Source organism: Phasianus colchicus, chromosome 1 (assembly GCF_987193195.1).
Source record: "Phasianus colchicus chromosome 1, bPhaCol1.hap1.1, whole genome shotgun sequence".
In the NCBI taxonomy this organism is placed as follows: Eukaryota; Metazoa; Chordata; class Aves; order Galliformes; family Phasianidae; genus Phasianus; species Phasianus colchicus.
Window position 1 is genome coordinate 170,365,111 of NC_143436.1, and position 15,189 is coordinate 170,380,299.

General features: G+C 38.9%; 1 protein-coding gene across 9 annotated transcripts in view; it reads right to left on the reverse strand.

The window, feature by feature from the left end:
- CAB39L (calcium binding protein 39 like) overlaps window positions 1-15,189 on the reverse strand; it is a 63,474-nt gene that overhangs the window by 27,780 nt on the left and 20,505 nt on the right. For 8 of the 9 annotated variants that reach the window (XM_090131939.1, XM_090131932.1, XM_090131917.1 and 5 more), the window contains one exon: window positions 9,362-9,512. The exons of the other annotated variant lie outside the window; for it this stretch is intronic. In XM_090131939.1, coding sequence (XP_089988065.1) covers window positions 9,362-9,463 — 102 coding nt within the window. In that variant the 5' untranslated portion in view covers window positions 9,464-9,512. The remainder of the gene's footprint in view (window positions 1-9,361; window positions 9,513-15,189) is intronic. 9 annotated transcript variants of the gene reach the window in all.

Below are 15,189 nucleotides of genomic sequence, written 5' to 3' on the forward strand. Positions count from 1 at the left end.
CAGATAGAGCACATATAAGGCTGGCTGGATTTTTTTGTCCAGGCATGAGAAGCAAGTAAAGGAGAGGGCTGAAAGCAGAGATAGTGAAGGTTTCTGAAACTAGGACAGTATTTTACATCTATGCTGCAGAACACTTATTTGAAATGAGTGTTTCATTAGTTTAACAGGAAAAAAAAAAATACATGAAGGCGCACACACAAAAAAACCTCACAGTCATTTGTAAAAGCCAACATTAATGGATGTTCGAATCCAGATCGATAATTTCAATACGTCTCTCACATAAACCGAAAGGGAAAATGTCACGCTTCCAAATGTCACCACATCAATCCACGTAACATAACCCCACAGTGCTCAGGAGAGACCTCTCTCCAGTGCTGCTGATCACCCAACACTTCAATACTGATTTTATTCACATTAGTACAAACCAAGAAAAAGCCACCTTCACATCACATCAACCTGGATCATTCAAGCATCCATTTTGCACAGCATAAAGGTATGTTCTCTCCCAGTCCATTCGTAGCTATTCACAGTTTTCTGCTAGTTTAGACAAGCCAGCATGAGTGGCATGTAAATTAGTATGACTGTGATAACTTTAACCACAGCAGAAGTCTTTTTGTTCCTTATTGCAGCACAGTAAAAGAGCCTATTTTTATCTCAAATGTTAGTGGTATCTCACTAGAGATATCCCACAGAGTACAGATGGGATTAACAACAGGGGTGCTATCTTGTAAACTAAAGCTCTAAATCTTTATGAGAGCTGTGCAAATATTTTCATATCAAAGGAAAACTCATACGTTTTTGGCTTTTCACCAGCTCTGCTTGGAAGGGTGTGAATATCTCTGGCATTCTAGGGTTAGAAAAATTAATACCTTTCCTTTAAAGTATGAGTCTTTCCTAATCCACAGAAAACTGCCTGCAAGACTCAGCTTTACATTTATTCTCAAAAAAGAGGGCAAAAAGTAAAGTGTTGAAGGAGAAAGCAAAGACAGAACATTGTAATGGTGATGGGCACAATGGCTCCCACAGCTGTATTTCTCTAACATATCAGCTTTCCCACCCTCTCTCTTTGCTTTTATACATACAATTTAAATTTTGTGTTTGACTTCCTTCCTCTATATCCTCCAGATATTCAGTGGTTTGACATTAAACCCTCTAACAAAAGTTATTCCTGGTCAAATGTAAGGGCCACTCTTCTACTTCTAACCCTTATCATGAATCTGTAGGAAAAACATAATCCCAAACAGATCTGTGAGTTAACAGCCACTTCTAGTCTCTTCTTTGACATTTCTGCTTAATCTTATGGCATTTTTAGAATAATATCCTGTGTCTGTGATGGAAACGCGCATAAGATTCAGCAGGAAAGGTCATTTCAAGATCCAAAGATCCAAGATTTGTCCAAAACAAACAGCAAAGCCAGACATATTCACTCGATACATGGAAAATAAAAGATAAAAGAAACATAGCTACAGAACTTTTCCTAAGAAGCCAGACCAACTTGAAATATAAGTCTTTGGATTAGTCTGCTAACCTTACTGGATTACCTTATGTACAATAGCCTTAGAGATGGAGAACTGGCAGAATAGATAAGATTGCATCACTTTTCTGACTTAAATTATAAATGTGTTCAACCTCCCTTATTTTATAAAGTTGTGATTTTGTCAGCACTAATCAAGAGTTTCAACAGTGAAAGCTAGAAACCTGATAGATAGGAGATTCTTGGTCTTAAGCTCGCTTTCCTGGTAGAACAAAATCTTGGCATTGCAACTTAATAGGACTGTAACACAAAGAAAGTAGTCCATAAAGAAATTATTTGCTGAAATTCTGTGTAAAAAAATCCTTCCTCTTCTTCTTCCTCAAGTCCTCAAGACTTTCTCTCTTTTCTCCAGCTTAATATAAACCTGAAGACCAGCTGACTTTGTTGCAGAGATTCACTCTTCATTTCATTATGGGTAACACTACTACACCTGTACTGAAATATTTCAGTATTTCACTATGAAGCATCTTGATCTTCCTACCCCACAGAGCAATTACTAGATTCTTCCATTTACCTCACTTTGCCAGGTCTAAATGACAATGTCTTTGTTTTATTGAGTCTTTTGGATTGATCCCTACAGGAGGGCCAAAGCGCATACCAATGTTCTTAGGATAGCAATTTAACAGGCTTAAAACAGCTGGGAATGGTGCCTAAGCAGTTACATTTTTTCTCTGTATTCCAGAGTTATACAAGACAGTGCAATAAGGAGTGTCTTGGTTTCTTCATTAAGGGATTACAAAGAAGTCCTAAAGGTCTTAAATTTTTTCTGTTCTTGTAAAATCTTCCGTGGAAGATTACAACACAAAGGTCTTATCTGTTCTTCATACAGAAAGCTGAACTTTCATTTCCATAACTACGTTATTTTGGATTTTCTATATCCAAACAGTAAGCTACCTTATTTGCAACGCTGCTTGTGCATGATATAGCAAAACAAAGCAAATCTTCTGCTTCAGAAATAAACAATCCACAAAGGCAGATTTTGAAAAATCCCATTGCAGATCACTATTTTAACTAGAGTCAGTAACTTCAACCACTTCAATTTCCAGACTTCCAGGCTTAAAAAAAATTATCTCTAATTAGAAACCTTTCCTTCTTCTAGCTACTTAGATCAATTATATGTTTATCTTAAAAAGGTCATTTGTAACCCAGACCTGTTACATTTGTCTAAGAGGCAGACAGATGAATCTCCTGTTAAACAATGTAGATTCATTACATCTTTTTACTCTCCTTCAAGGAAGACTACAAAAACTTAAGGGGAAAAATGTATCAGGCCATGAATTAATTGACAGTCTGAGCTCCTCTACCTGAACTGCAACTTTCAAAGCTTTCAATGGCTTCTCTTGCCTCTGTGCTACCTCTGCTTTACAGACAGGTTGGAGATTTCATAGATACGTTCCAGGTCAGAATGGCTTATTCTTAACTTCTATTCATCCAGAGATTCAACATAACATTTATAACCAACTGTAATGGTAAGGAAAAAAAAAAAGATCCCATGAATTTTTTCTACCCTTCCAAACCCAGATAGTAAATATGCATAAGAAAAGTATGTCATTTGACATATGCATAGTGATCAGGAAATTCCCAATTGTCCACAAGAATATAGCAAATAGGATCTTAGAGCTTCTATTTGCCTACCTAGTGTATTTCCAGGGCAAAAACTGTTTTCCTAACCTGTTGCAGTCTTACACAGCAGCACACAGGAACATGAAAAGACACATGACAATGTGATACAAGATATTACCACGTGCTATTCAGTAAGCTTCCAGTGTTCCATGATGTAAATCAGAATCAAAAGCGTAAGGCACGTAGGTTTAGTTCTGTCTTCTTCACCTTACAGCTATGTTAAAAAATACTCTCAATGCATGTATCAAAATAGTTTTTCCTTAATAGTGCCAACAAAGCTCTCTCTAAATGCAACTCCTAAGAAGAGCCATTAGTAGAATCTGAATCCAGCATCCTAAGGAACATCCCAACTGACTTATTCTAAGTGCAATTTCATGCTAAAAGGAACAAATTGTGGACTTCAGCAGCATGTTTTGGATTGGGAAACAGAACTCTTAACATTTAGCCAAATATTATGGCCTATTACCCAAGGAGGTTGGCAAGGATAATCTAGCAAAGCAGGCACAATAATGAAACTTCTAAAAGGCAGTACGATTACCTGAAAGAGATAGAGCTGCCCCACCTGGACATAAATTCCTTTCCCACTATTAATCCTGCACTCAAGACAGAAACAAAGATTGTAAGATGCTTAAAAATGGAAAAGCAACCAGGAGTGACAAGCTTCAAACACTTGGCACCAGCACCTGATAATATCTGGAGTTTCTCCCACCTCTAGAGCAATAACAGGTCTCAGCAGAACTGGGAGGCTGAAACAGGAAACTTTCCACAAAATCCCTGGGCATGTGAGTTTTGTGCAGTTGGAAGGAAGAGGTGCCAAACCCTTCTTATTTTATCCGCTTGGTTTCAGTGTATAGCAATGAAGTCAAAGGTAATTTTGCAACTGACTTTGGCAGCAGCAGAACTGAGTCCACAGGTATTAGCATTTGCAATAGTCACACAAGCATTCTTCCATGAAAATGCACATCCTGTCCTCCGCATGTACTTCATCTTACATAGAAGACCCCAGTTGCTGTAATAGCACAGGAGCAAGATGAATAGGACTTCACTGGTACTAAGCAAGAAAGCAAGATTCATTGTTTAAAAAAAAAATTATGGAAATCCTAAAGACTTTTAATTGTAGCTTTATTAAAATGCTGCTCTCCTGACCCTTCTGAACAGCACCAAATGTGTTACAGCAGATCAAGATGGAACAGAGGTCCGATTACAGTGACCTACCTGAACAAGTAGCTTTGTTGGATATATGTAAGAGAAAGGGGAAGAAGATAGATGCTTTAAGTTATTTTACATCTAGCTTAAGTATATTTTGAACACCAGTTGAAGATGCTGCAGCCTGTGGTTCTGTCTGTCAGAAAAACACTCCAATGAAGCCCATATCGGCTCTGTCATGGTTTCAGGTTCCATGACAAACTTAAGGTTTGGACCAGGCTCTGCCAAAACCTGCAAATCTTTCAGCCCATCCAGGCCAAGCACAGAGACAGCTTAGGCTAAGCTGCACCCAACCCAACCTCCGTTTGGTATTTTCAATTAAAAGCACGGGGCACTCTGAAAACTTTTGTTGCACCATGGGTTCAGAAATGTTACCAAACCTGTAGGCTCCACAGATGGCACTGAGTCATGGGTGCCACACCTCAGCATGTTTGATTAGCAGTAGGAGGGTGATGATCTCAAGGATGTGCCTCAGGGACACATTGTGTGCATCCTGAACTGCTTTATGCTGACCAGACCCCGTGGCTTCAAGGAGACAGGATGTCACCTCCTTTCTTTGTGAGATGGGTCAGGCATCCGTTCCACCAATGTTATTTTACAATATCCATCTACAAAATACACAATGATATCACCGGTCATAAATGAACCAGTACAACAAGCACATCACATGCTGTGTTTCCTCAGGTTCAACGAATCTCCTGCCCGCTGTATTGCTCTTGGGGTTTCTCTTCCATTCTCCCCATTTATGCATATCCTCTGAGAGGTACAAAAGTCTGCACCAGAAAGCAGGAAGAGACTTCCTCTCCTACACTGTTAAAAATTTCCTTTTCTACTTAATTCCTGAATTAGTATTACTCATTAAATGCAAGCGTATTTTGGTTCTACACGACTGAGATTAACTTTTATAGAATTCTGAAATAAAATATAATTATTTGTTCCTCACCACAGAGCCCAAATATGATCCCAGCAACTGCACATGTCACAAGAACCCTCTTATTTATTGTGGATGTTGGAAAGGAGGAGGATGCTTGATAAGGAAGGCTTCAGTTCACTTCCCAGCTGACTTACTCTACTTAATCCTGTAATTCTTACATCTATTTTTCCAGTGCTGCAGTATCTTCTTTTAAGTAGACATTATTTCAAAAAAATGAGACAGAAAAAGAAGGTGTCAGAGCACTTCAGAAGAGAAACCACGTGTGGTAGCACTTCTCAACCTGTGCTCTACCAGCCTTCAGAACATAGCTTAGAAAATTGCAAGGCTTAAACCCACATGCACACAAACAAAAATAAAACACCCATAAAATAATAAGGAATTAGCATTCAATCTTAGTCTACTTTTCAGTTGGAAATGTTTAAAAAGCATTAAGGCAGCAATGCACCCATTAATGGGTTTATATATACTAGAAGATCTGGGTCAAATTCAATCCTTATCTAAGAAAGACAGATGTTAGTGCAGTCAATTTCTCAGTCAAAGCCTGAATGGGCCCCATTCTAAGACTAACAAGAAGTACTAAAAAAAAGTGAAAACTTCTGCATATCATGCATACATGGAATTATGTCTTAGAGAAGATGTATACTTGCCTTTATATTTGCAAGTGACTTCCCTTCATCCTATCTATCAAGCTGTATCTTCCCTCTTCCTGCCATTACTCAAATTATTCTTCACTGATTTGTTGTTAAAGTCCCACTACCTGAGTGCTGCTTAGCTTGAGAGGAATTATCATTTTTCCATTATTTAGAAGTAGTCTCTCTGAAGCTCAGATGGCTTCTGCTAAATGTTACAGGAGGCTGCATCCAAACTGTCAAACTTGCATTGCCCCAGCTGCCCGTTTGCATCTCATACCTAAGATTCTCAGCTCAGGAAAGGAAATGAGGAGGATCTCCCTCAGGTTTGCAGTTATTCAGGCTTTGTCACTCTTCTCTGCCAATTCTGAGTGTATTAGCAGCTTTTAGTTGTCTCAGCCCACATGCCACATTTGCTGTACTACAATGACAGCTAAACTGTCACAAGATAAACCTTGTTTAAGCATCTGAGGCAAGTTCTAGTTGGACCAGATTTCACAAGCACACAAAATCAGAGATGCTGTCAGGGGTGCTCTTACAAGTCCTGGGAACCTCAATTTTACAATAAGGTACAATAGTTGTCCAGTTCACATGACTCATAGTAAGGAGACAGAAATGTGAAAGAAATGGAAGAGTCCTGACCCCACAAACATCCACGCTTGCTGGCTCACAGAGTCCAAAACTCTTGGGCAGCTCAGGGAAATCAACGATCTGTGGCTCTTGAAGGGGACAGTCCTCTGGGCCCTTCCATGAAAGTATAGGACATTTTATCTCCCTTTGGAACACAAATCAGAGGTAAATTTCTATATCTTACAAGTCTCTGCAGAGTGCAATACTGTACTTTATCTTCCCTTGCTTTTTTCATTAAATTTCTATAATCACACTCACGAAAAAACAACACGTTATTCATTAGTACAGTCTGAGCAAATTTCAAAAACTTATGCATCAATGAAGGTGCCACCATTACCTCCTCTCCTTCAATTCAAAACACAACTAACATTCAGACACAAGTCTACTGAGCCCACAAAGCCTGTATATTTAATAAGAGACATGATGGTGACTGCTTTAGCAAGAATAATTCTCCTTACCCATTTTAAATTCATCACTGTCACAGGTACTGAAGATAATTCCATATGATTTACTCAGGACCATTAGCCAGGCTTCTTTCTTTAGTAGGCAGGATGGATGTGGCCCTGGGCAACCTGACCTAGCATCAGATCTGGAGGTTGGTGGCCCTGCCTGTGGCAGGGGGTTGGAACTTGAAGATCCTTGGGGTCCCTTCCAACCCAAGCCATTCTATGATTCTATTTCAGAGCAGCACCATGCAACACTTCAGACGAATGGTAGCACTACTTATCTTCCCCTCCAAAGTGAGAAAGGCCCTTTGTGTTTCCTCTGCATCTGAGTGCAAGGTCCTGATTCAACAAGCCATGTAAGCATATGTGTAAATGCTGTCCAATACAGTACTGCTTTCTTGACTTTCTGCTTTGATGCTGAAGAGATTACTTTGTCCTCCTTCCGTCTCCTCCCCAGTAACTCTCATTAGCTCCATTTACAACAGCAACAGCCTCCATACAGAAATGATAAACTATGTCAGAGAGTACTACAATGTAGCCTCCTTCCCTGTTAACCTAAAGAAAAATGATGTGTGCACAGCATGGGGAGGAGACATGGAAAGCCTCCCATCCTGGCCACGTGCAGCCACGTGTAAAGGCACAACCAGGTGGTGAGGCACACAGGCTGAAAACAGCGTGGACTTGTGAATTAGGATAGTCCACATTAATATAATTCACAGAATTCACAGTTGATGAGAGTCTGCCAGATTAGGGCTTCTAGATTTTTTAAATGGCCTATCTGTATCCATTCAATCAAATGTAAAATAAGCCACCGTTGTTAGTAAACTCACAAGCTGTTTCCATCCTAATCCGCTGGGGAAAATCTTCCATATCTTTTGCTTTGCAAGGAAAACACACACCAGCTGTTAGGACTTCAATGAACAATTTACATTGAGTTCTTCAGTTTCTAAGAAGTCTGAATTTCTGCTACTTTGTCACTGACATCCAAATAAACAGAATAGCTCGGAGCCAAAAATCCTCAAAACCACAACCTGGAGGAATCATGCTGCAAAGTAAACAAACAAACAACAACAACAAAAAACAAGTCTAGAGGTTCTGCTTTGAATGCCTGCTTTAATCAGGTTCTGAAGGATGAAGTCAGGTGGGGAGCTGACTGACTTAAATAAATAAGTTTTAGTTCAGAGTCAAATTCTCTCAGTGCTTTACAGTTAACTGAAGATATTTCAGCTTGAGACATCAAATACCAGAGGCCTCGCTGAAATTCACGTGACTGATATTACGTAATTAGCATACTGAGCTACTTGCTTTGAACCAAAAAGTTTCCAGAGAATTTTGCTTGGATGCAACAGCAACTGTGCTTACCTTTTGGTTTAGTTCATTCTAATGCAAACTCCTGCTCAAAGTGGGAGAAGCACGATGTGCAAATATAATACTTAGCTGCACAAGAACTGTGTTAATTCTGTCACTCAGTTCTAACCTGAAATTAGGTTGTTGTTAATTAAAATCATTTTCTAGGTTGTTGTGTGACTTCTTAACTAGTTACTAGAAGAGCGGTGAAAGTAACTCAGGTCAGTGTCACAGAGTTAAAGGAGAACAATAATATTAGCAAAAGTCTAGCACTACAATTAGAATATGAAATAGCAGAGCATGTTTAGGAAACACACACCGAAGTTTAGAAAAGACTGACACACTGAGACTGCATAGGTATGTAAGTACAGACAGGTTTGATGCTTTATATGAATGACATTTATCAGAAGTAAGTTTTGCCCTCTGGGTAACTACGCATTAATTGGCAGTCTCATTTGTTACTCCCCAAGACCAATTAATAGCAGAATAGCTTCTAAATAGTCTTTTATGCTGTTTTGTTAGATCCATTCCTATTAAAAGTAGTAGATCAATCCTCATTTTGCATAAGGCTCCTGGGCCTCAACATTTTCTTTCTGACCCCCAGATAAGGCAGAAATTCTTTACTGTGAAGGTGGTGAGACACTGGAACAGGCTGCTCAGAGAGGCTGTGGATGCCCCCTCCCTGGAAGCATTCAAGGCCAGGCTGGATGGGGCTTTGAGCAACCTGGTCTGAAGGGAGGTGTCTCTGCCTATAGCAGGGGGTTGGAATTGGATGATCTTAAAAGGTCCCTTCCAACCCAAACCATTCTATGATTCTATTCTATGATTCTATCTGTTGTCCTTTACTTAGCAAAAGCTCAGTGATTTGAGTAGAGCTGTTCAAACATAAAGCTACTTACACGTGCAAGTGCTTGTGGAATCAGGGCAGTGAGTGAACACAATTTTACTCCCTTTATCCTGCTGTTTCCCCACCATTAAAACCTTATCGGTCTTCCACAACATTACCTCATACCTTGTCTGTTTTTTTTTCTTGTTTTTCCAATATGGCCATGTTTTCCTTCAGAATTTTCACAATCTCAGCAGGATTTTTGTGCGACTTACTAAACAAAGGCATGTTTTTTTTCTTCACCTGGATTTCTTCTTTCAGTGTAGAAGAGGACTGCCTAAATCAAATGAGAAAAAATTGTTTTTAAGGTCTCTACAAAAATGCAATAAAAATACAAAAGACATAATGAACAAGAGAAGGTTTATGCCTCAGGCACAGTATTCTACTTCAGCTAAGCACTAGAAATTCTCACATACTCTTGATTTCAAGTTCATCAGAAATTGAATAGCCTCTGTTAGTGTGTGGAAAGCAACAACTCAGCACCTGTACAGAAGCTAGATACTTCCTAAAGCTTGAAACATACACTTCAATGCCTCAGTTGCATCTGTATGCATATGTCAAACATTTTATCGACAATGAGTATCTTGCAGGTTCTACTAAATTGCTGATGTTGGTTTCATATAAATTTTACCAGTTCCACTGTGATGCAGAGTAACTAACTTTAAACTCCTGCATGCCAAAAGCATCCTGTGTTTAAAACAGTGCACAATAAAGAGCCAGCTCATCAGCCATCACTTATCCTTTTTCAGCTGCTTTTCTTTTTTAGTCTATAGGGTCTTGACATGACTTAGGCTAACTCCTTGAGTCTGACAGACTTCAAGAATCCATCAGAACCTGTGGATCAGATCTCCCTCATGTAAAAACACTGTGAATTAAATCCAAAACAGAGTATTAGGCCTAAATGTGGACACAAATGTTTTCATGACATTTAAATGAAAGATCAAGCATTTCAGTGAAAATCAGTTTGCTTGTTTAATTTAAGACATTCCTTCTCTGTATGGCTGGAAAGGCAAATACCAAGTCACTGTATTTATACATGAAAAAAACCACGTAGCTTAGTTTGTGATCCTATAAACCATTAAGTTGCAAACTCCCATGGGTTTTACTGAGAGTCTGATACAAAGACCTACTGAAGTCAACAGAAAGACTACAGAAGGGAATGTACTCTTGTTAAGGCAAGTAACACCTTATAGGGAGAGTACAGCACCACTCTGCATCCCAGCTTGTACAACACAGAGAGGGGGGAAAAAAAGCAAAAATATTGAGTATTTTTCATCTCTTTCCACAACCATCATCACCAACCCTCCTCACACATATTTAACACATTAGCACAACACAAATATATAAACAAATCACTTCCACTTCCTTGTTCCTTTTAAACTCACACAATTTAAAAAAAAAAAAAAAAAGCTTTATACAAGATGTTTTAAAGGGGAGAATTAAATGAGAGCAATGTATGATATAAAAATCATAATAGCACTGCGTCATGCTTTTCCCCCCATAGTCCCAACCAACACCTCTCATGTTTTGTTACTGCTGAAAAACTTCAGAGTCCCCCAGGAAGTATGATCCCTCTTGTGGCATACATCCCTATGCTAATAACTCCAAAACACCCTATGTAACTAATGCCCAGATTACATATATATATTGTATTATAAATATAAATAGCAATCACATAAGTTGCCAAGGACAAAATTCAAATGAGAGAGGAATATTTTAAAAAACCAAACTGAACCAAACCAAAAAAAAAAAAAAGCAGTGATTCAGATTCTGTCCTAACATCTGTCCTAACATTTCAAAATATCTGCAGATTATCTGTACAAGAACAGTTCTTATGGCACAAAGGAAACATTTAAACCAAAAGTTCCTTAATAATGTCAAGAGCAGATGAATTAGTAGATAACTTCTCACTTGTTGCTAGGTCAGTTTTACAGAAACATTTTCACGTTCAAGTTCTGAAAACTCTCCTTCAGATTTCCATTTACAAGCTCCTCATGATTTGGTTCAAATTAATTTTCATTTCTGCAGTTTTGGCTACATAACCTTCAATACTTGGCTGAGCCCTCAACGAAGGAGTCAAAATGAGCACTCAGTGCTGCTCCCATGGAGCTCAAAACTGTGATTTTTGGCAGCATCCTCTGACTAGCAACAGAACAGAGTCACACCTCAACTTGCCAACGTGCAAGACTGAATACTGGGTATACTCATGACTAACTCATTTGGGAATGCTCAGCTATACACAAGCACTGGAAAAGGCTGGGCTCTCATCACTTAGCTTACTTCATCTTACAAGCAAAGGCAGTATTATACAACACATTTGTTTGAAAGCTGCTAGCAAGGACCAAGCATCCTGTAACTTCACACATTCTGCAATTAGCTTAGTACTTCAGAACACATAAAAGGGACCAATTCTGCATATTTTTATTATTTGTAAAGACAAAGCATGAGATTGTGAAGGTGCTCACATTCGGTGAGCAAAACCTTAACTGGCAGGATGCATTTGAGAAAAAAATACCATCAAGGTGTGGTAGGGTTGCTCAGACTTACACAGACATTTTTTCATCTTCCCCTTTGAGAGGTCACTACGCAAGGAAAAGCAGAGGGGGAGATGATTTGATTTTTACACTGAAGCAGTCACGAGTTAAAAATTATGAGTCTTAAAAAATAAATCTACTTTTCCAAGTGACATACTGCTGTGAGCTACAAGTATGCCTCCTCCAAAGAAGTAACTTACATAGCTGTCTCGAGTATATTGTATGTAATTAATCATTAATTTTGCTACAGTCCAGTAACCCAGCTAGCACTTTTCCTCTGTACAGTTCGTCTTATCACTGAGACACCACAGCACTGCTGAGTGATAAGCAAGCATTTCTCTTCACTTCATACCCTACCACTGTTCTGATCATAATGGCAAAAAACTGCTGATAATGTGGCAGGAAGGGACTCAAGAGACTGTTTAGTTCATCCTCCTTCTGAGCAGAGACAAGTCTCTGTTTCACTTCATTTATCAGTCTTACATGCAAAGCAAAGCATCCACTGTACATGGAAGGAAATACGGAGAAAAAAAAAAAGGAATAATGGCCACTAAAAGAGTCCCAGATGTGCATCAAAGACCTCTCTTAGCCTTAGGAAATATTTTTTAACCCATAAGCATCTGGAAATAGATGATTCATCACCTAGATAACACTGGCAACTGCAAGTTACAGTTGCATTCAAGACCCTTTTGTTTTTCCCCATTGGAGTGTCCTAGGGGCATACATTATTCACAAATAAAGACAGAAGCAAGAGGTGGTAAATTCACTTTGCCAAGATTTTGAAGTTGTACCACTTAGTCCTGGCACTGACTATTCCATGGGGCACACTGCAAAACAAGACTCCCTTCCTTCAGATTTGTTTCTCCTGAGAGGATTCTCTAGCACCTAGAAGAGAATGAGCTCTGGTTAAGGCTGTATCCACAGAAGACACCATCAATACCAAAAAGGACTGGAATACCATTGCTGAGAAAACAGACAGCCTGTAGGATTGGAAAAATAAAAATGGAATAAAAAATAAAAATAGAAATATGTCAGACAACATATAACAGAATGACAGATGAATATCTGCTTCAAGATGTCTATCCTGAGAAGTGACAGCTACCTGGTCACTACATTCATATTTTACAGATGAGATAAAGACAAATACAAATTTGTGATGAATTAAAAAGTAATCTCCAGTAGAAATTCAAAGGCATTCATGCTTTTGTACAAAGTTTTGACAAAACCTCATGTGGAATACTGTACACAAGTGATCATCCAAGCCAAAGAAAACCCGAGTAAGCTTAGAAGAAAAATACAGGGAAGTCCAGTAAGTTATTTCTGCCAAATAATAATAATAATGTACTATTTGTACACAAGCAAATGGCTGTAAACTGCCAATGAACTAACTGAAGCTAAAAACGTATAGGTTCTAACCATTGGAGCTTTGAGATTTTGAAATAACTTACTTTAACAGGCACACTACAGAGCATCTGTTCATAAATTTTTGACACTGTTGTCTGGCAGCAAGGGACAGAGCTGAATGAGCCCCTTTCTTTCCTACTTTCTAGGAAAACATTTTCCATCTAATGGTTATTCAGCAGCATATGTTTTTATAACATCAAAAATGCATTGTAGTCATTTCTGAATTCCTAATAGGGGAAAGCCAACTTATAAAACATCAGTTGGGATGATGTTTCATTCAGTACTCTTGTGAGAAGCTTACAAGGTGAACGAAAGAAACATCTGTGTCTCACCAGCCTGACACTCAGAGCCTTTGAGAGCACCTCTCCCATTCACAGGGGAAAAGCCCTGGGAGCAACACATAAGGAATTCTGGTTTCCAAAGTCCGCAGTTGCCATCAGTATAAACAGAAAATTACAGCCTTCAATGCTGGGGAGACCAATACTTTTTATGAACCTCACCTTTAAATAAATACTTTCAAGGAGTGCTTGTTTGTATGGGGGGTGGGGGGGGGGGAAGGGGGGAAATGTGTTGATTTTATTTTAGATAAGTAACAGAAGCACCAAAACAGAACTTTAAAGCAACACTTTCTACACATCTAGCTGTATCTGTTCAAGTCTGAAAAAAAACCAGAAGTATTTCACGTAGTCCAAAGCAGTAAATTGAATCCAGAGGCACATGAGGTTTACAAGAAGTGAGCTCTAAGGATATCCGGTAGCCTGACAGAGATAACATCCCTTTATACTCAGAACATGCCTTCCCTCGGAGGCCTCCAACTCTGCAAGTACTTAATTAAGATGGAAAACACTCTTCCAAAAAATGCTGGGTGAATACTGTTATTCCTCTCTCTCTGCAAAGGGAGAAGCTGAAGCACAGAACAATGAGAATGCTTACCCAAGTTCACATTAAAAAAAAAGAGAAAAAATAAGCGGCTGTGCCAGGAATGAAACCTAGATCATTTAACACTAAAGCCTATGCTTTTTTTTTTTTTTTTACCAGTCTTCAAAATCTCTCTTCTGCCAGTTTATCTGCTCACAAAGGGAATGCCACGGAAAATAAAATCAGTGCAACTTGAGCTCTTCAATACAGCTATGAGGCACACTACGAGATCTAGTTCTTTTTACAGGTACTCTCCCCAAGTTCTTTGCTCTTTATCACATACTTTCTTAAAAGCTTACAGCACAGCTGATCTTGTAAGAAAATGAAGCAAAAATGCAGACAGAACACCACTCTACTCATCAGCCAATCCCACTATAATGTGGCTCAGTTCAGTAGTTCAAAAACAAACACCTCCTGCCCACAAAGGCAAGAATGAGAGCATGTGATCCCATCAGTGCATTCTTCTCAGATGTTCCTCTGGACAAGCAATTTGCTATCCAACAATGAATGAGTGAATAATTTCCCTCCCCTCTAGTATCTCACATTACTCTTTTCTTACTTCCTAACCTTCATCTACTTATTTATCAGAATAAAAGCATTTCAGTAAGTTAGTATGAGTGAGAACCTTCTTCTTTGGAAATAAAGGCTTTCATTTTCCATTCACACCAGCGTGCCTTGAAGCCATATATTTTAGGCCTGAATTAGCACACTTGCTTGGTAATTTTGCCCAGTCAGTCTCTATATAATGAAAGAGATACTTTATTCTCCATTCACATCTCCCTCCAACAATATTTCAGAAGGTTGTTGCAATTAGAGTCAGGAATTCAAACCAGGAAACAGAAGACTTCTGATCACCTTGACAAGTCTGCACAGTCCTCTCATGTGATCCCTGCTACATTTGGCAGGCATAAGGAAACAGACCTACACAAGTAACTTCTCTTGAAAATCCTCAACAGGTCTTTTTTTGCAAAGTACATTGCAAGTCAGAGAATGGATTAAAAGATGAGAGGACAGTTATGAGGATAGGCTGAATGAATGCTATCTGCTTCCAACAAAATTATTCTAAAAACACAGACATTTATGGATAAGCCTTATTCT